Below are 22,647 nucleotides of genomic sequence, written 5' to 3'. Positions count from 1 at the left end.
TTCCCCTACCTAGATAACGTCACTATCTGCGGCCGCGACCGGCAGGAACATGACGCGAATCTGGAGAAATTCCTCCGTACGGCCCAACGGCTGAACCTCACCTACAATAAGGAGAAATGCGTGTTTAACACCACGCGCCTTGCCATCCTCGGCTGCGTAGTGGAGAACGGAATCATCGGCCCCGACCCAGAAAGAATGCGCCCCCTCATGGAGCTACCCCTCCCCCACTGCCCTAAAGCACTTAGGAGAACCCTGGGGCTTTTCGCCTACTATGCCCAATGGGTACCCAATTACGCGGACAAAGCCAGACCCCTCCTGAAAGCCACTTCCTTCCCCCTCACGGAGGAGGCGTGCGCGGCCTTCTCCCTCATTAAGGGAGACATAGCCAAGGCCACGATGCACGCAGTGGACGAGTCCATCCCCTTTCAGGTGGAGAGCGACGCATCCGACTTCGCCTTAGCCGCCACCCTAAACCAGGAGGGGAGGCCAGTGGCCTTCTTCTCAAGGACCCTACAGGGCCCCGAGATCCGACATTCGTCGGTCGAGAAAGAGGCCCAGGCGATCGTGGAGGCAGTACGGCGCTGGAGGCACTACCTGGCAGGCAAACGATTTACCCTCCTCACCGACCAGCGTTCGGTGGCTTTCATGTTTAATAACAAGCTGAAGGGCAAAATCAAGAATGACAAGATTTTGAGATGGAGAATCGAGCTCTCCACCTACGATTATGAGATCTTGTACCGGCCAGGCAAGCTGAACGAATCCCCTGATGCCCTTTCACGAATGACATGCGCCAGCGCGCATATCGATAGGCTTCAGACCCTCCACGACCAGCTCTGCCACCCCGGAGTCACCAGACTCTACCATTTCATTAAGGCCCGCAACCTGACCTACTCCATCGAGGAGGTCAGGACCATGACCAGGAACTGCCAGACCTGTGCGGAGTGCAAACCGCACTTCTATAGGCCGGACCGAGCAAGCCTGATCAAGGCCACCCGCCCCTTCGAGCGCCTGAGCATCGACTTTAAGGGGCCCCTCCCGTCCTCTGACCGTAATGTGTACTTCCTCAACATCGTTGATGAGTACTCCCGTTTCCCCTTTGCCTTCCCCTGCCCCGACATGACCAGTAGCACGGTCATTAAGTGCCTGAATGCCCTCTTCGCCTTGTTCGGGTTCCCGAACTATATACACAGCGACCGGGGCTCCTCCTTCATGAGCGAGGAACTCCGGCAATTCCTCCTAGAGAGAGGTATTGCAGCAAGCAGGACCACCAGCTACAACCCCAGAGGTAACGGTCAGGTGGAAAGAGAGAACGCGACGGTATGGAAGGCCGTCCTCTTAGCCTTAAAGTCTAAGGGCCTCCCAACCTCCCGCTGGCAAGAAGTCCTCCCGACAGCGCTGCACTCCATCCGGTCATTACTTTGCACGGCCACTAACACCACCCCCCATGAACGAATGTTCGTTTTCCCCAGGAAGTCGACTACGGGAACCACTCTACCAACCTGGCTGACCGCCCCGGGGCCGGTCTGGCTGCGGAAACACGTGAGGACCCATAAAACGGACCCCCTGGTCGAGAGGGTGAACCTCCTGCACGCCAACCCCCAGTACGCCTACGTGGCGTACCCAGACGGGCGGGAGGACACTGTCTCCCTACGAGACCTCGCACCCTCAGCCGATCCGGAAACACCGCCACCACCCCCCCCAACCTCAGTCCAGGTAGACGGCATGCCGGAACCCCACGAGCCCTCGCCGACCACGCAAACACCAGCATCAACACCGGATAAGGCACCAGCACCGGATAAGGCAACACCACCGCTGCGGCGATCGGAGAGGCTTACGAAGCCTCCGGACAGACTGACCTACCAGAATTGGTAGTACACTTCACCCCGCCGGACTTAATTCTAAACAAGGGGTGAATGTGGTAAACCACGTTCACTATTGTATCACTGTTAGTAGTTAGCACTGTTCACCACTGTTCGTTATAACTGTATCACTGACCACTATTGTATCACGGTACGAGGTCGCCTCTTGCCACACTGCTATACCTGGGATGACCACTGCCGACTCCGCCTTGGCTCCACCCACCAGGCCAGGTATAAAGGTGAGCGACTGGCTGGTATTCCTCCTGCTTGGATCGGATCACCCACGAGAGTGGGCTCTGTTATTTAGTCAATAAAAACCTTTAGTCACCTTCGTAACTCTTCGCCTTTTATTGGAGGAATTGATAGGTATATCAACAAGTCCAGCTCACACTGCTCCCACGCTGTACACAAGTCCTGCTCACACTGCTCCCATGCTGTACACAAGCCCTGCTCACACTGCTCCCACACTGTACACAATTCCTGCTCACACTGCTCCCATGCTGTACACAAGTCCAGCTCCCACTGCTCCCACACTGTATATAAGTCCTGCTCACACTGCTCCCGTGCTCTACACAAGTCCTGCTCACAGTGCTCCCGTGCTGTAAACAAGTCCAGCTCACACTGCTCCCACACTGTACACAAGTCCTGCTCACACTGCTCCCGTGCGGCACACAAGTCCTGCTCACAATGCTCCCGTGCTGGACACAAGTCCTGCTCACACTGCTCCCGTGCTGTACACATGTCCTGCTCACACTGCTACCGTGCTGTACACAAGTCCTGCTCACACTGCTCCCGTGCTGTACACAAGTCCTGCTCACACTGCTCCCGCACTGTACACAAGTCCTGCTCACACTGCTCCCGTGCCATACACAAGTCCTGCTCACACTGCTCCCGTGCTGTACACAAGTCCTGCTCAAACTGCCCCCGTGCTGTACACAAGTCCTGCTCACACTGCTTCCGTGCTGTACACAAGTCCTGCTCACACTGCTCCCGCGCTGTACACAAGTCCTGCTCACACTGCTTCCGTGCTGTACACAAGTCCTGCTCACACTGCTCCCGTGCTGTACACAAGTCCTGCTCACACTGCTCCCGTGCTATACACAAGGCCTGTTCACACTGCTCCCACTCTGCACACCAGTCCTGCTCACACTCCTCCCGTGCTGTACACAAGTCCTGCTCACACTGCTCCCGTGCTGTACACAAGTCCTGCTCACACTGCTCCCGTGCTTTGCACAAGTCCTGCTCACACTGCTCCCGTGCTGGACAGAAGTCCTGCTGCTCCCGTGCTGTACACAAGTCCTGCTCACACTGCTCCCGTGCTGTACACAAGTCCTGCTCACACTCCTCCCGTGCTGTACACAAGTCCTGCTCACACTGCTCCCGTGCTGTACACAAGTCCTGCTGAAACTGCTCCCGTGCTGTACACAAGTCCTGTTCACACTCCTCCCGTGCTGTACACAAGTCCTGCTCACACTGCTCCCGTGCTGTACAGAAGTCCTGCTCACACTGCTCCCGTGCTGTACACAATTCCTGCTCAGACTGCTCCCGTGCTGTACACAAGTCCTGCTCACACTGCTCCCGTGCTGTACACAAGTCCTGCTCACACTGCTCCCGTGCTGTACACAAGTCCTGCTCGCACTGCTCCCGTGCTGTACACAAGTCCTACTCACACTGCACCCGTGTTGTACACAAGTCCTGCTCACACTGCTCCCGTGCTGGACACAAGTCCTGCTCACACTGCTCCCGTGCTGTACACAAGTCCTGCTCACACTGCTCCTGTGCTGTACACCATTCCTGCTCACACTCCTCCCGCGCAGTACACAAGTCCTGTTCACACTGCTCCCGTGCTGTACACAAGCCCTGTTCACACTGCTCCCTTGCTGTACACAAGTCCTGCTCACACTGCTCCCGTGCTGTACACAAGTCCTGCTCAAACTGCTCCCGTGCTGTACACAAGTCCTGCTCACACTGCTCCCGTGCTGTACACAAGTCCTGCTCACACTGCTCCCGTGCTGTACAAAAGTCCTGCTCACACTGCTCCCGTGCTGTACACAAGTCCTGTTCACACTGCTCCCATGCTGTACACAAGTCCTGCTCACACTGCTCCCGTGCAGTACACAAGTCCTGCTCACACTGCTCCCGTGCTGTACACAAGTCCTGCTCACACTACTCCCGTGCTGTACACAAGTCCTGCTCAAACTGCTCCCGTGCTGTACACAAGTCCTGTTCACACTCCTCCCATGCTGTACACAAGTCCTGCTCACACTGCTCCCATGCTGTACACAAGTCCTGTTCACACTGCTCCCGTGCTCTACACAAGTCCTGCTCACATTGCTCCCGTGCCGTACACATGTCCTGCTCACACTGCTCCCGTGCTGTACACAAGTCCTGCTCACACTGCTCCCGTGCCGTACACAAGTCCTGCTCACACTGCTCCCCTGCTGTACACAAGTCCTGCTCACACTCCTCCCGTGCCGTACACAAGTCCTGCTCACACTGCTCCCGTGCTGTACACAAGTCCTGCTCAAACTGCTCCCGTGCTGTACACAAGCCCTGCTCACACTGCTCCCGTGCTGTACACCATTCCTGCTCACACTCCTCCCGTGCAGTACACAAGTCCTGCTCACACTGCTCCCGTGCTGTACACAAGTCCTGTTCACACTGCTCCCTTGCTGTACACAAGTCCTGCTCACACTGCTCCCGTGCTGTGCACAAGTCCTGCTCACACTGCTCCCGTGCTGTACACAAGTCCTGCTCACAATGCTCCCGTGCTGTCCACAAGTCCTGCTCACACTGCTCCCGTGCTGTACTCAAGTCCTGTTCACACAGCTCCCGTGCTGTACACAAGTCCTGCTCACACTGCTCCCGTGCTGTACACAAGTCCTGCTCACATTGCTCCCGTGCCGTACACATGTCCTGCTCACACTGCTCCCGTGCTGTACACAAGTCCTACTCACACTGCTCCCGTGCCGTACACAAGTCCTGCTCACACTGCTCCCCTGCTGTACACAAGTCCTGCTCACACTCCTCCCGTGCCATACACAAGTCCTGCTCACACTGCTCCCGTGCTGTACACAAGTCCTGCTCAAAGTGCCCCCGTGCTGTACACAAGTCCTGCTCACACTGCTTCCGTGCTGTACACAAGTCCTGCTCACACTGCTCCCGTGCTGTACACAAGTCCTGCTCAAACTGCTCCCGTGCTGTACACAAGTCCTGTTCACACTCCTCCCATGCTGTACACAAGTCCTGCTCACACTGCTCACGTGCTGTACACAAGTCCTGCTCACACTGCTCCCATGCTGTACACAAGTCCTGTTCACACTGCTCCCGTGCTGCACACAAGTCCTCCTCACACTGCTCCCGTGTTGTACACAAGTCCTGCTCACACTGCTCCCGTGCTGTACACAAGTCCTGCTCACACTGCTCCCGTGCTGTACACAAGTCCTGCTCACCCTGCTCCCGTGCTATACACAAGGCCTGTTCACACTGCTCCCGTGCTGTACACAAGTCCTGCTCACACTGCTCCTGTGCTGTACACAAGTCCTGTTCACACTGCTCCATGCTGTACACAAGTCCTGTTCACACTGCTCCCGTGCTGTACACAAGTCCTGCTCACACTGCTCCCATGCTGTACATAAGTCCTGCTCACACTGCTCCCACACTGTACACAAGTCCTGCTCACACTGCTCCCGTGCTGCACACAAGTCCTGCTCACACTGCTCCAGTGCTGTACACAAGTCCTGCTCACACTGCTCCCGTGCTGTACACAAGTCCTGCTCACACTGCTCCTGTGCTGTACAGAAGTCCTGCTCACACTGCTCCCATGCTGTACACAAGTCCTGCTCACACTGCTCCCATGCTGTACACAAGTCCTGCTCACACTGCTCCCGTGCTGTACACCAGTCCTGCTCACACTGCTCCCGTGCTGTACACAAGTCCTGCTCACACTGCTCCCGTGCTGTGCACAAGTCCTGCTCACACTGCTCCCATGCTGTACACAAGTCCTGCTCACACTGCTCCCGTGCTGTCCACAAGTCCTGCTCACACTGCTCCCGTGGGGTACACAAGTCCTGCTCACACTGCTCCCGTGCTGTACACAAGTCCTGCTCACACTGCTCCCGTGCTGTACACAAGTCCTGCTCACACTGCTCCCACTGTACATAAGTCCTGCTCACACTGCTCCCGTGCTGCACACAAGCCCTGCTCACAGTGCTCCCACACTGTACCCAAGTCCTGCTCACACAACTCCCACACTGTACACAAGTCCTGCTCACACTGCTCCCTTGCTGTATCCAAGTCCTGCTCACACTGCTCCCACACTGTACAGAATTCCTGCTCACACTGCTCACGTGCTCTACACAAGTCCTGCTCACACTGCTCCCGTGCTGTACACAAGTCCAGCTCCCACTGCTCCCACACTGTACACAAGTCCTGCTCACACTGCTCCCTTGCTGTATCCAAGTCCTGCTCACACTGCTCCCACACTGTACACAAGTCCTGCTCACACTGCTCCCGTGCTGTACACAAGTCCTGCTCACACTGCTCCCGTGCTGTCTACAAGTCCTGCTCACACTGCTCCCGTGCTGTACACAAGTCCTGCTCACACTGCACCCGTGCTGTACACAATTCCTGCTCACACTGCTCCCGTGCTGTACACAAGTCCTGCTCACACTGTTCCCGTGCTGTACACAAGTCCTGCTCACACTGCTCCCGTGCTGTAGACAAGTCCTGCTCACACTCCTCCCGTGCTGTACACAAGTCCTGCTCACACTGCTCCCGTGCTATACACAAGTCCTGCTCGCACTGCTCCCGTGCTGTACACAAGTCCTGCTCACACTGCTGCCACACTGTACAGAAGTCCTGCTCACACTGCTCCCGTGCTGTACACTAGTCCTGCTCACACTGCTCCCACACTGTACATAAGTCCTGCTCACACTGCTCCCACACTGTACAGAAGTCCTGCTCACACTGCTCCCGTCCTGTTCACAAGTCCTGCTCACACTGCTCCCACACTGTACATAAGTCCTGCTCACACTGCTCCCGTGCTGCACACAAGCCCTGCTCACAGTGCTCCCACACTGTACCCAAGTCCTGCTCACATAACTCCCACACTGTACACAAGTCCTGCTCACACTGCTCCCATGCTGTATCCAAGTCCTGCTCACACTGCTCCCACACTGTACAGAAGTCCTGCTCACACTGCTCCCGTGCTCTACACAAGTCCTGCTCACACTGCTCCCGTGCTGTACACAAGTCCAGCTGCCACTGCTCCCACACTGTACACAAGCCCTGCTCACACTGCTCCCGTGCGGCACACAAGTCCTGCTAACAATGCTCCCGTGCTGTACACAAGTCCTGCTCATACTGCTCCCACACTGTACCCAAGTCCTGCTCACACTGCTGCCACACTGTACTTAAGTCCTGCTCACACTGCTCCCGTGCTGTACACAAGTCCTGCTCACACTGCTCCCACACTGTACCCAAGTCCTGCTCACACAACTCCCACACTGTACACAAGTCCTGCACACACTGCTCCTGTGCTCTACCCAAGTCCTGCTGACACTGCTCCCACACTGTACAGAAGTCCTGCTCACACTGCTCCCGTGCTGTCCAGAAGTCCTGCTCACACTGCTCCCGTGCTGTACAGAAGTCCTGCTCACACTGCTCCCGTGCTGTACACAAGTCCTGCTCACACTGCTCCCGTGCTGTACACAAGCCCTGCTCACAGTGCTCCCACACTGTACCCAAGTCCTGCTCACACAACTCCCACACTGTACACAAGTCCTGCTCACACTGCTCCCGTGCTGTATCCAAGTCCTGCTCACACTGCTCCCACACTGTACATAAGTCCTGCTCACACTGCTCCCGTGCTCTACACAAGTCCTGCTCACACTGCTCCCGTGCTGTAAACAAGTCCAGCTCACAGTGCTCCCACACTGTACACAAGTCCTGCTCACACTGCTCCCACACTGTACACAAGTCCTGCTCACACTGCTCCCGTGCGGCACACAAGTCCTGCTCACAATGCTCCCGTGCTGTACACAAGTCCTGCTCACACTGCTCCCGTGCTGTACACAAGTCCTGCTCACGCTGCTCCCGTGCTGTACACAAGTCCTGCTCACACTGCTCCCACACTGTACCCAAGTCCTGCTCACACAATTCCCACACTGTACACAAGTCCTGCTCACACTGCTCCCGTGCTCTACACAAGTCCAGCTCACACTGCTCCCGTGCTCTACACAAGTCCTGCTCACACTGCTCCCGTGCTGTACACAAGTCCAGCTCACACTGCTCCCACACTGTACACAAGCCCTGCTCACACTGCTCCCGTGCGGCACACAAGTTCTGCTCACAATGCTCCCGTGCTGTACCCAAGTCCTGCTCACACTCCTCCCGTGCAGTACACAAGTCCTGCTCACACTGCTCCCGTGCTGTACACAAGCCCTGTTCACACTGCTCCCTTGCTGTACACAAGTCCTGCTCACACTGCTCCCGTGCTGTACACAAGTCCTGCTCAAACGGCTCCCGTGCTGTACACAAGTCCTGCTCACACTGCTCCCGTGCTGTACACAAGTCCTGCTCACACTGCTCCCGTGCTGTACACAAGTCCTGCTCACAGCTCCCGTGCTGTACACAAGTCCTGTTCACACTGCTCCCATGCTGTACACAAGTCCTGCTCACACTGCTCCCGTGCTGTACACAAGTCCTGCTCACACTGCTCCCGTGCCGTACACATGTCCTGCTCACACTGCTCCCGTGCTGTACACAAGTCCTGCTCACACTGCTCCCGTGCCGTACACAAGTCCTGCTCACACTGCTCCCCTGCTGTACACAAGTCCTGCTCACACTCCTCCCGTGCCGTACACAAGTCCTGCTCACACTGCTCCCGTGCTGTACACAGGTCCTGCTCACACTACTCCCGTGCTGTACACAAGTCCTGCTCAAACTGCTCCCGTGCTGTACACAAGTCCTGTTCACACTCCTCCCATGCTGTACACAAGTCCTGCTCACACTGCTCATGTGCTGTACACAAGTCCTGCTCACACTGCTCCCATGCTGTACACAAGTCCTGTTCACACTGCTTCCGTGCTCTACACAAGTCCTGCTCACATTGCTCCCGTGCCGTACACATGTCCTGCTCACACTGCTCCCGTGCTGTACACAAGTCCTGCTCACACTGCTCCCGTGCCGTACACAAGTCCTGCTCACACTGCTCCCCTGCTGTACACAAGTCCTGCTCACACTCCTCCCGTGCCGTACACAAGTCCTGCTCACACTGCTCCCGTGCTGTACACAAGTCCTGCTCAAACTGCTCCCGTGCTGTACACAAGTCCTGCTCACACTGCTCCCGTGCTGTACACCATTCCTGCTCACACTCCTCCCGTGCAGTACACAAGTCCTGCTCACACTGCTCCCGTGCTGTACACAAGTCCTGTTCACACTGCTCCCTTGCTGTACACAAGTCCTGCTCACACTGCTCCCATGCTGTACACAGGTCCTGCTCAAACTGCTCCCGTCCTGTACACAAGTCCTGCTCACACTGCTCCCGTGCTGTACACAAGTCCTGCTCACACTGCTCCCGTGCTGTACACAAGTCCTGCTCACACTGCTCCCGTGCTGTACACAAGTCCTGCTCACACTGCTCCCGTGCTGTACACAAGTCCTGCTCACATTGCTCCCGTGCCGTACACATGTCCTGCTCACACTGCTCCCGTGCTGTACACAGGTCCTGCTCACACTGCTCCCGTGCCGTACACAAGTCCTGCTCACACGGCTCCCCTGCTGTACACAAGTCCTGCTCACACTCCTCCCGTGCCATACACAAGTCCTGCTCACACTGCTCCCGTGCTGTACACAAGTCCTGCTCAAACTGCCCCCGTGCTGTACACAAGTCCTGCTCACACTGCTTCTGTGCTGTACACAAGTCCTGCTCACACTGCTCCCGTGCTGTACACAAGTCCTGCTCAAACTGCTCCCGTGCTGTACACAAGTCCTGTTCACACTCCTCCCATGCTGTACACAAGTCCTGCTCACACTGCTCACGTGCTGTACACAAGTCCTGCTCACACTGCTCCCGTGCTGTACACAAGTCCTGCTCACACTGCTCCAGTGCTGTACACAAGTCCTGCTCACACTGCTCCCGTGCTATACACAAGGCCTGTTCACACTGCTCCCGTGCTGTACACAAGTCCTGCTCACACTGCTCCCGTGCTGTACACAAGTCCTGTTCACACTGCTCCATGCTGTACACAAGTCCTGTTCACACTGCTCCCGTGCTGTACACAAGTCCTGCTCACACTGCTCCCGTGCTGTACATAAGTCCTGCTCACACTGCTCCCACACTGCACACAAGTCCTGCTCACACTGCTCCCGTGCTGTACACAAGTCCTGCTCACACTGCTCCCGTGCTGTACACAAGTCGTGCTCACACTGCTCCCGTGCTGTACACAAGTCCTGCTCACACTGCTCCTGTGCTGTACAGAAGTCCTGCTCACACTGCTCCCATGCTGTACACAAGTCCTGCTCACACTGCTCCCGTGCTGTACACAAGTCCTGCTCACACTGCTCCCGTGCTGTACACCAGTCCTGCTCACACTGCTCCCGTGCTGTACACAAGTCCTGCTCACACTGCTCCCGTGCTGTGCACAAGTCCTGCTCACACTGCTCCCATGCTGTACAAAAGTCCTGCTCACACTGCTCCCGTGCTGTACACAAGTCCTGCTCACACTGCTCCCGTGGGGTACACAAGTCCTGCTCACACTGCTCCCGTGCTGTACACAAGTCCTGCTCACACTGCTCCCGTGCTGTACACAAGTCCTGCTCACACTTCTCCCGTGCTGCACACAAGCCCTGCTCACAGTGCTCCCACACTGTACCCAAGTCCTGCTCACACAACTCCCACACTGTACACAAGTCCTGCTCACACTGCTCCCTTGCTGTATCCAAGTCCTGCTCACACTGCTCCCACACTGTACAGAATTCCTGCTCACACTGCTCACGTGCTCTACACAAGTCCTGCTCACACTGCTCCCGTGCTGTACACAAGTCCAGCTCACACTGCTCCCACACTGTACACAAGCCCTGCTCACACTGCTCCCGTGCGGCACACAAGTCCTGCTCACAATGCTCCCGTGCTGTACCCAAGTCCAGCTCACACTGCTCCCACACTGTACACAAGTCCTGCTCACACTGCTCCCGTGCTGTACACAAGTCCAGCTCCCACTGCTCCCACACTGTACACAAGTCCTGCTCACACTGCTCCCACACTGTACACAAGTCCTGCTCACACTGCTCCCGTGCTGTACACAAGTCCTGCTCACACTGCTCCCACACTGTACACAAGTCCTGCTCACACTGCTCCCGTGCTGTATACAAGTCCTGCTCACACTGCTCCCGTGCTGTACACAAGTCCTGCTCACACTGCTCCCATGCTGTACACAAGTCGTGCTCACACTGCTCCCGTGCTGTACACAAGTGCTGCTCCCAGTGCTCCCGTGTTGTACACAAGTCCTGCTCACACTGCTCCCGTGCTGTACACAAGTCCTGCTCACACTGCTCCCGTGCTGTACACAAGTCCTGCTCACACTGCTCCCGTGCTGTACACCATTCCTGCTCACACTCCTCCCGTGCAGTACACAAGTCCTGCTCACAATGCTCCCGTGCTGTGCATAAGTCCTGTTCACACTGCTCCCTTGCTCTTCACATGTCCTGCTCACACTGCTCCCGTGCTGTACACAAGTCCTGCTCAAACTGCTCCCGTGCTGTACACAAGTCCTGCTCACACTGCTCCCGTGCTGTACACAAGTCCTGCTCACACTGCTCCCGTGCTGTACACAAGTGCTGCTCACACTGCTCCCGTGCTGAACACAAGTCCTGCTCACACTGCTCCCGTGCCGTACACAAGTCCTGCTCACACGGCTCCCGTGCTGTACACAAGTCCTGCTCACACTGCTCCCGTGCCGTACACAAGTCCTGCTCACACTGCTCCCCTGCTGTACACAAGTCCTGCTCACACTCCTCCCGTGCCGTACACAAGTCCTGCTCACACTGCTCCCGTGCTGTACACAAGTCCTGCTGAAACTGCTCCCGTGCTGTACACAAGTCCTGCTCACACTGCTCCCGTGCTGTACACAAGTCCTGCTCACACTGCTCCCGTGCTGTACACAAGTCCTACTCACACTGCTCACGTGTTGTACACAAGTCCTGCTCACACTGCTCCCGTGCTGTACACAAGTCCAGCTCACACTGCTCCCGTGCTGTACACAAGTCCTGCTCACACTGCTCCCGTGCTGTACACTATTCCTGCTCACACTCCTCCCGTGCAGTACACAAGTCCTGCTCACACTGCTCCCGTGCTGTACACTATTCCTGCTCACACTCCTCCCGTGCAGTACACAAGTCCTGCTCACACTGCTCCCGTGCTGTACACAAGCCCTGTTCACACTGCTCCCTTGCTGTACACAAGTCCTGCTCACACTGCTCCCGTGCTGTACACAAGTCCTGCTCAAACTGCTCCCGTGCTGTACACAAGTCCTGCTCACACTGCTCCCGTGCTGTACACAAGTCCTGCTCACACTGCTCCCGTGCTGTACACAAGTCCTGCTCAAACTGCTCCCGTGCTGTACACAAGTCCTGCTCACACTGCTCCCGTGCTGTGCACAAGTCCTGCTCACACTGCTCCCGTGCTGTACACAAGTCCTGCTCACACTGCTCCCGTGCTGTACACAAGTCCTGTTCACACTGCTCCCATGCTGTACACAAGTCCTGCTCACACTGCTCCCGTGCTGTACACAAGTCCTGCTCACACTGCTCCCGTGCCGTACACATGTCCTGCTCACACTGCTCCCGTGCTGTACACAAGTCCTGTTCACACTCCTCCCATGCTGTGCACAAGTCCTGCTCACACTGCTCATGTGCTGTACACAAGTCCTGCTCACACTGCTCCCATGCTGTACAGAAGTCCTGTTCACACTGCTCCCGTGCTGTACACAAGTCCTGCTCACATTGCTCCCGTGCCGTGCACATGTCCTGCTCACACTGCTCCCGTGCTGTACACAAGTCCTGCTCACACTGCTCCCGTGCCGTACACAAGTCCTGCTCACACTGCTCCCCTGCTGTACACAAGTCCTGCTCACACTCCTCCCGTGCCGTACACAAGTCCTGCTCACACTGCTCCCGTGCTGTACACAAGTCCTGCTCAAACTGCTCCCGTGCTGTACACAAGTCCTGCTCACACTGCTCCCGTGCTGTACACAAGTCCTGCTCACACTGCTCCCGTGCTGTACACAAGTCCTGCTCAAACTGCTCCCGTGCTGTACACAAGTCCTGTTCACACTCCTCCCATGCTGTACACAAGTCCTGCTCACACTGCTCACATGCTGTACACAAGTCCTGCTCACACTGCTCCCATGCTGTACACAAGTCCTGTTCACACTGCTCCCGTGCTGCACACAAGTCCTCCTCACACTGCTCCCGTGTTGTACACAAGTCCTGCTCACACTGCTCCCGTGCTGTACACAAGTCCTGCTCACAGTGCTCCCGTGCTGTACACAAGTCCTGCTCACACTGCTCCCGTGCTGTACACAAGGCCTGTTCACACTGCTCCCGTGCTGTACACAAGTCCTGCTCACACTGCTCCCGTGCTGAACACAAGTCCTGCTCGCACTAATCCCACACTGTACACAAGTCCTGCTCACAGTGCACACGTGCTCGACATAAGTCCTGCTCACACTGCTACCGTGCTGTACACAAGTCCTGCTCACACTATTCCTGTGCTGTACACAAGTCCTGCTCACACTAACACCTTGCTGTACGCAAGTCCTGCTCACACTGCTCCCATGTTGTACACAAGTCCTGCTCACACTGCGCCAATGCTGCACACAAGTCCTGCTCACACTAATCCCTTGCTGTACACAAGTCCTGCTCACACTGCTCCCATGTTGTACACAAGTCCTGCTCACACTGCGCCAATGCTGCACACAAGTCCTGCTCACACTAATCCCTTGCTGTACACAAGTCCTGCTCACATTATTCGCATGCTGTGCACAAGTCCTGCTCACACTAATCCAGTGCTGTACACAAGTCCTGCTCACACTAATTCCGTGCTGTACACAAGTCCTGCTCACACTAATCCAGTCCTGTACACAAGTCCCGCTCACACTAATCCCGTGCTGTACACAAGTCCTGCTCACACTGCTCCCATGTTGTACACAAGTCCTGCACACACTGCTCCCGCACTGTACACAAGTCCTGCTCACGCTGCTCCCACACTGTACCCAAGTCCTGCTCACACTGCTCGCACTCTGTACACAAGTCCTGCTCACACTGCTCCCGCGCTGTACACAAGTCCTGCTCACACTGCGCCCGCGCTGTACACAAGACCTGCTCACACTGCTCCCATGCTGTACACAAGTCCTGCTCAGACTGCTCCCGTGCTGTACACAAGTCCTGCTCACACTCCTCCCGTGCTGTACACAAGTCCTGCTCACACTGCTCCCGTGCTGTACACAAGTCCTGCTCACACTGCTCCCGTGCTGTACACAAGTCCTGCTCACACTGCTCCCGTGCTGTGCACAGGTCCTGCTCAAACTGCTCCCGTGCTGTACACAAGTCCTGTTCACACTCCTCCCGTGCTGTACACAAGTCCTGCTCACACAGCTCCCGTGCTGTACAGAAGTCCTGCTCACACTGCTCCCGTGCTGTACACAAGTCCTGCTCACACTGCTCCCGTGCTGTACACAATTCCTGCTCACACTGCTCCCGTGCTGCACACAAGTCCTGCTCACACTGCTCCCGTACTGTACACAAGTCCTGCTCAAACTGCTCCCGTGCTGTACACAAGTCCTGTTCGCACTCCTCCCGTGCTGTACACAAGTCCTGCTCACACTTCTCCCGTGCTGTACACATGTCCTGCTCACACTGCTCCCGTGGTGTACACGAGTCCTGCTCACACTGCTCCCGTGCTGTACAGAAGTCCTGCTGCTCCCGTGCTGTACACAGGTCCTGCGCACACTGCTCCCGTGCTGTACACAGGTCCTGCTCACACTCCTCCCGTGCTGTACACAAGTCCTGCTCACACTGCTACCGTGCTGTACACAAGTCCTGCTCAAACTGCTCCCGTGCTGTACACAAGTCCTGTTCACACTCCTCCCGTGCTGTACACAAGTCCTGCTCACACTGCTCCCGTGCTGTACACAAGTCCTGCTCACACTGCTCCCATGCTGTACACAAGTCCTGCTCACACTGCTCCCGTGCTGTCCACAAGTCCTGCTCACACTGCTCCCGTGGGGTACACAAGTCCTGCTCACACTGCTCCCGTGCTGTACACAAGTCCTGCTCACACTGCTCCCGTGCTGTACACAAGTCCTGCTCACACTGCTCCCACTGTACATAAGTCCTGCTCACACTGCTCCCGTGCTGCACACAAGCCCTGCTCACAGTGCTCCCACACTGTACCCAAGTCCTGCTCACACAACTCCCACACTGTACACAAGTCTTGCTCACACTGCTCCCTTGCTGTATCCAAGTCCTGCTCACACTGCTCCCACACTGTACAGAATTCCTGCTCACACTGCTCACGTGCTCTACACAAGTCCTGCTCACACTGCTCCCGTGCTGTACACAAGTCCAGCTCCCACTGCTCCCACACTGTACACAAGTCCTGCTCACACTGCTCCCTTGCTGTATCCAAGTCCTGCTCACACTGCTCCCACACTGTACACAAGTCCTGCTCACACTGCTCCCGTGCTGTACACAAGTCCTGCTCACACTGCTCCCGTGCTGTCTACAAGTCCTGCTCACACTGCTCCCGTGCTGTACACAAGTCCTGCTCACACTGCTCCCGTGCTGTACACAATTCCTGCTCATACTGCTCCCGTGCTGTACACAAGTCCTGCTCACACTGTTCCCGTGCTGTACACAAGTCCTGCTCACACTGCTCCCGTGCTGTAGACAAGTCCTGCTCACACTCCTCCCGTGCTGTACACAAGTCCTGCTCACACTGCTCCCGTGCTATACACAAGTCCTGCTCGCACTGCTCCCGTGCTGTACACAAGTCCTGCTCACACTGCTGCCACACTGTACACAAGTCCTGCTCACACTGCTCCCACAATGTACACAAGTCCTGCTCACAATGCTCCCGTGCTGTACCCAAGTCCTGCTCACACTGCTCCCACACTGTACAGAAGTCCTGCTCACACAGCTCCCGTGCTGTACACAAGTCCTGCTCACACTGCTCCCACACTGTACCCAAGTCCTGCTCACACAACTCCCACACTGTACACAAGTCCTGCACACACTGCTCCTGTGCTCTACCCAAGTCCTGCTGACACTGCTCCCACACTGTACAGAAGTCCTGCTCACACTGCTCCCGTGCTGTCCAGAAGTCCTGCTCACACTGCTCCCGTGCTGTACAGAAGTCCTGCTCACACTGCTCCCGTGCTGTACACAAGTCCTGCTCACACTGCTCCCGTGCTGTACACAAGCCCTGCTCACAGTGCTCCCACACTGTACCCAAGTCCAGCTCACACAACTCCCACACTGTACACAAGTCCTGCTCACACTGCTCCCGTGCTGTATCCAAGTCCTGCTCACACTGCTCCCACACTGTACATAAGTCCTGCTCACACTGCTCCCGTGCTCTACACAAGTCCTGCTCACACTGCTCCCGTGCTGTAAACAAGTCCAGCTCACAGTGCTCCCACACTGTACACAAGTCCTGCTCACACTGCTCCCACACTGTACACAAGTCCTGCTCACACTGCTCCCGTGCGGCACACAAGTCCTGCTCACAATGCTCCCGTGCTGTACACAAGTCCTGCTCACACTGCTCCCGTGCTGTACACATGTCCTGCTCACACTGCTACCGTGCTGTACACAAGTCCTGCTCACACTGCTCCCGTGCTGTACACAAGTCCTGCTCACACTGCTCCCGTGCTGTACACAAGTCCTGCTCACGCTGCTCCCGTGCTGTACACAAGTCCTGCTCACACTGCTCCCACACTGTACCCAAGTCCTGCTCACACAATTCCCACACTGTACACAAGTCCTGCTCACACTGCTCCCGTGCTCTACACAAGTCCAGCTCACACTGCTCCCGTGCTCTACACAAGTCCTGCTCACACTGCTCCCGTGCTGTACACAAGTCCAGCTCACACTGCTCCCACACTGTACACAAGCCCTGCTCACACTGCTCCCGTGCGGCACACAAGTCCTGCTCACAATGCTCCCGTGCTGTACCCAAGTCCTGCTCACACTCCTCCCGTGCAGTACACAAGTCCTGCTCACACTGCTCCCGTGCTGTACACAAGCCCTGTTCACACTGCTCCCTTGCTGTACACAAGTCCTGCTCACAGCTCCCGTGCTGTACACAAGTCCTGTTCACACTGCTCCCATGCTGTACACAAGTCCTGCTCACACTGCTCCCGTGCTGTACACAAGTCCTGCTCACACTGCTCCCGTGCCGTACACATGTCCTGCTCACACTGCTCCCGTGCTGTACACAAGTCCTGCTCACACTGCTCCCGTGCCGTACACAAGTCCTGCTCACACTGCTCCCCTGCTGTACACAAGTCCTGCTCACACTCCTCCCGTGCCGTACACAAGTCCTGCTCACACTGCTCCCGTGCTGTACACAAGTCCTGCTCACACTACTCCCGTGCTGTACACAAGTCCTGCTCAAACTGCTCCCGTGCTGTACACAAGTCCTGTTCACACTCCTCCCATGCTGTACACAAGTCCTGCTCACACTGCTCATGTGCTGTACACAAGTCCTGCTCACACTGCTCCCATGCTGTACACAAGTCCTGTTCACACTGCTTCCGTGCTCTACACAAGTCCTGCTCACATTGCTCCCGTGCCGTACACATGTCCTGCTCACACTGCTCCCGTGCTGTACACAAGTCCTGCTCACACTGCTCCCGTGCCGCACACAAGTCCTGCTCACACTGCTCCCCTGCTGTACACAAGTCCTGCTCACACTCCTCCCGTGCCGTACACAAGTCCTGCTCACACTGCTCCCGTGCTGTACACAAGTCCTGCTCAAACTGCTCCCGTGCTGTACACAAGTCCTGCTCACACTGCTCCCGTGCTGTACACCATTCCTGCTCACACTCCTCCCGTGCAGTACACAAGTCCTGCTCACACTGCTCCCGTGCTGTACACAAGTCCTGTTCACACTGCTCCCTTGCTGTACACAAGTCCTGCTCACACTGCTCCCATGCTGTACACAGGTCCTGCTCAAACTGCTCCCGTGCTGTACACAAGTCCTGCTCACACTGCTCCCGTGCTGTACACAAGTCCTGCTCACACTGCTCCCGTGCTGTACACAAGTCCTGCTCACACTGCTCCCGTGCTGTACACAAGTCCTGTTCACACTGCTCCCGTGCTGTACACAAGTCCTGCTCACACTGCTCCCGTGCTGTACACAAGTCCTGCTCACATTGCTCCCGTGCCGTACACATGTCCTGCTCACACTGCTCCCGTGCTGTACACAGGTCCTGCTCACACTGCTCCCGTGCTGTACACAAGTCCTGCTCACACGGCTCCCCTGCTGTACACAAGTCCTGCTCACACTGCTCACGTGCTGTACACAAGTCCTGCTCACACTGCTCCCGTGCTGTACACAAGTCCTGCTCACACTGCTCCCGTGCTGTACACAAGTCCTGCTCAGACTGCTCCCATGCTGTACACAAGTCCAGCTCACACTGCTCCTCTGTTGTACACAAGTCCTGCTCACACTGCTCCCATGTTGTACACAAGTCCGGCTCACACTGCTCCTATGTTGTACACAAGTCCTGCTCACACTAATCCCGTGCTGTACACAAGTCCTGCTCACACTAATCCCGTGCTGTACACAAGTCCTGTTCACACTGCTCGCATGTTGTACACAAGTCCTGCTCACACTACTCCTGTGCTCGACACAAGTCCAGCTCACACTGCTCCTCTGTTGTACACAAGTCCTGCTCACACTGCTCCCATGTTGTACACAAGTCCTGCTCACACTAATCCCGTGCTGTACACAAGTCCTGCTTACACTGCTCCCGTGCTGTACACATGTCCTGCTCACACTGGTCCCAGGCTGTACACAAGTCCTGCTCACACTGGTCCCAGGCTGCACACAAGTCCTGCTCACACTATTCCCATGCGGTACACAAGTCCTGCTCACACTATTCCGTTGCTGTACACAAGTCCTGCTTACACTGCTCCCGTGCTGTACACACGTCCTGCTCACACTTGTCCCAGGCTGTACACAAGTCTTGCTCACACTATTCCCATGCTGTCTGCAAGTCCTGCTCACACTGCTCCTGTGCTGTACACAGGTCCTGCTCACACTCCTCCCATGCTGTACACAAGTCCTGCTCACACTATTCCGTTGCTGTACACCAGTCTTGCTCACACTGCTCCCATGCTGTCTGCAAGTCCTGCTCACACTGCTCCTGTGCTGTACACAGGTCCTGCTCACACTGCTCCCATGTTGTACACAAGTCCTGCTCACACTACTCCCATGCTGGACACAAGTCCTGTTCACACTGCTCCCATGCTGTACACAAGTCCAGCTCACACTGCTCCTCTGTTGTACACAGGTCCTGCTCACACTGCTCCCATGTTGTACACAAGTCCGGCTCACACTGCTCCTATGTTGTACACAAGTCCTGCTCACACTAATCCCGTGCTGTACACAAGTCCTGCTCACACTAATCCCGTGCTGTACACAAGTCCTGTTCACACTGCTCGCATGTTGTACACAAGTCCTGCTCACACTACTCCTGTGCTGTACACAAGTCCTGCTCACACTGCTCCCACACTGTACACAAGTCCTGCTCACACTGCTCCTCTGTTGTACACAAGTCCTGCTCACACTGCTCCCATGTTGTACACAAGTCCTGCTCACACTAATCCCGTGCTGTACACATGTCCTGCTTACACTGCTCCCGTGCTGTACACACGTCCTGCTCACACTGGTCCCAGGCTGTACACAAGTCCTGCTCACACTTCAAAAAGTACTTCATTGGCTGTAAAGCGCTTTGGGATGTCCGGTGGTCATGATCAGCGCTACATAAATGTAAGTCTTTCTTTTTTCTTCATTCAGTATCCTCTACATAAAGCAGCACTGAGATTAGGAAGAGTCAGCATGGACAGTGTTAGCAGAACATACTGACCTTGTTTTTCCGGCTCTTACTGTAGGTGGGCTTGCTGGAGTTCAGACCCTGACACATCGGCACCACACAGACATAAAGAGCTAGGCCATCTTCATGCCAGGCCTGTTGGAGACCCACTACCTGAAATGGTGCCCTCACCTCAACCTCAGCACAGTCTCCATGTAGTCTATTCACAGATAGCAGCTGAGTGGGCACCTGGTCAACAGAAAAAGCAGTTGGTTTAGAAACCCATTACATTTCGAATGTTGGGCCTTTCAGTTCATTTACAAGTGTTAGATGAAATTTTTCTTTCAGTTAGTCATCATATTGCAGTCAGCTATCCTCCACACATCCAAGTGGTGGGGAGTAGCAAGCTTAAAACCAGTCACAAATCACTTTTAATTGTTTTTCCTTTTAAAGAAATGGGCGACATGTTGGAAGCAGGTGGTTTATGAAATATTAAAGCACTTCTGTCCTGGTGGTGTGAAAGAAACTAAAGTTAAGGCTGTGTCTAAGTGGAGGCCACAACCCCTGGTCAATCCATGAGTGCTAGAGCTCAGTATCTGATCGTCCTGTCTTAGCCAGAAACTCACCAAGGAAAGAAACCACGACACCAGTGCGTTATACAAGCTGGATGTGGTCACCGCACTGTCCAGCAAGTGTCCAGCCTGCTGTCCACTAGTCACCAGTTGGCCACAGCTGGAGAGATGGACAGTCAGTAGAAGCATGTCACTTCTTCCTTTCTGGGGTAAAGTGCTGATGTTGGGCAAGTAGGAGGCCTCCTGAAAACAAAGAGAAGAGAATGAAGCAATGGCTACCTAACTTCACCATGGTCTTCCTCAGGCTTTAAATGGAATTCTTCTGACTACAAATCGATTGTCCAGTTATCCAAAAGGATAAAATGATTCTGTAAAACTGCAGCCTCATATCTCACATAGTATCTCTGTTCCAGCCCCACACCAGATGCATTCTTTGACAGTTACGAAGGCTGAGCACTATGAACAGAAGCATTCTTGTTTCATTTTCCGTTCTATACCCTGCACTTCGGGTGAAAATGCTGCAAGATGGAGGAATCCCCAGGTGGTGGGAGTCCAGTACTCTGGCTACATAGATACGTGCTCAATAACAATGAGTTCTTACAGGCTTCAATAAAAAGGGTCTGAGTGGGTGTCAAGAATATGAATGAAGGGATGTCCTGTTGAGATACCGCGGCAAACGTGGGAGTCGAGACCAGAGCTATTGAAAACACAACTGCTTTATTCCAACCACATGACAAACAGGAACTAGAAAAGCCCGCGCATCCACTTAAATACTTCCCAGACAGGAAGTGCTCCCGGCAGCCTGTCCCTGCGGGAAACAAGTTGCTGGAGGAAAGGGCCCCCGGCTGGGGGCTTCTGCTTAGACTGTCTGTGCCACCGTGAGCGGATTATGTCCAGTGGTGGCGTGTCGCCACAGAGCTCCCCCCAGAATCCGCTTAGGAGGAGTGGATGAGTCGTGACGGTGGTCTAATGGTTCTGCCGCAGCGGCTCTGAGTGGTCGCCGGCCTGGTTGGTTGGGTCGGGCGGTTCGCCGCCGGCTGTGCTGGCTTGCCGGGGGGACAGCCTCTAGTTGGAGGCTGGGCCACGGGGACCTGTTCCCCTGGTTCTGTGTGTGCTGGTTTGAGCCGGTCGATGGAGACTGTCTCGACCCTGTCGCCGAGTCGCAGCTTGAAGACCTTGTCCCCGGTTTGTAGTACCTCGTACGGACCGTCGTACGGGGGTCGCAGGGGCCCGCGGTGCGCGTCGTGTCGCACGAAGACGAAGCGCGCCTGCTGTAAATTTGGCGGGACGTGAGGTGCGAGTTCGCCGTGTCGGTTGACCGGAAGTGGGGCGAACTGCTGAGCAGAAGAGAAAGAGTCGAGCCGCTGCTGTTCGGCCGACCAAGGCTTGGTAGGCTCCGGAAGGAATTCGCCTGGGACGCGCAGCGGTTGTCCGTAGACTAACTCCGCTGCCGAGGACTGGAGGTCTTCCTTGACCGCGGTGCGTAGGCCGAGTAGCACCCACGGTAGGCGGTCAGTCCAGGTACTGTCCATCAGGCCGGCGAAGAGTGAGGCCTTGAGTGACCTGTGGAAGCGTTCACAAAGTCCGTTGGCCTGCGGGTGGTACGCTGTGGTGCGGTGGAGCATCACCCCGAGGTTGCGTGCTGTGGCCGTCCAGAGTTCGGAGGTGAACTGGGCGCCTCTGTCGGAGGTTATGTCGGCCGGTACGCCGAACCTCGCAACCCAGGTGTTAACGAACGCCCTGGCGATGTCGGCTGTGGTGGTGGAGGTCAGCGGCACTGCCTCAGGCCAGCATGTGTAGCGGTCGACCATCGTGAGGAGATAAGTTTGACCTTGCGATGGCGGCAGGGGACCGACGATGTCGACGTGTACGTGGTCGAAGCGGCGGCTGGGTACCTCGAAGTCTCCCAGGGGTGCTTTGGTGTGCAGCTGTACCTTAGCCCATTGGCAGGCGAGGCAGGAGGTGGCCCAAGTCCGAACATCTCTGCTGAGGCCGCGCCAGACGAAGCGCTTGGAGAGGAGTTTGACAGATGCGCGGGAACCCGGGTGAGAGAGCCCGTGGAGCGCGTCGAAGACGCGGCGGCGCCAGGTCTCAGGGACGACCGGCCTGGGT

At 56.0% G+C, this 22,647-nt stretch overlaps 1 protein-coding gene across 1 annotated transcript in view; it reads right to left on the bottom strand.

Annotated features, from left to right (window-relative positions):
* Positions 1-22,647, bottom strand: part of LOC147110699 (uncharacterized) — a 246,681-nt gene that overhangs the window by 77,394 nt on the left and 146,640 nt on the right. The window contains exons 10-11 of the mRNA XM_085999950.1: positions 20,590-20,778; positions 20,018-20,212 (exon numbers count right to left, since the gene is read on the bottom strand). Of these exons, the coding sequence (XP_085856076.1) occupies positions 20,018-20,212; positions 20,590-20,778 (384 nt within the window). The remainder of the gene's footprint in view (positions 1-20,017; positions 20,213-20,589; positions 20,779-22,647) is intronic.

This window comes from Somniosus microcephalus, chromosome 11 (genome assembly GCF_052327205.1).
Source record: "Somniosus microcephalus isolate GS21.2 chromosome 11, FLI_Smic_1.0, whole genome shotgun sequence".
Lineage (NCBI taxonomy): Eukaryota > Metazoa > Chordata > Chondrichthyes > Squaliformes > Somniosidae > Somniosus > Somniosus microcephalus.
This window is presented reverse-complemented; position numbering and strand designations above follow the sequence as displayed.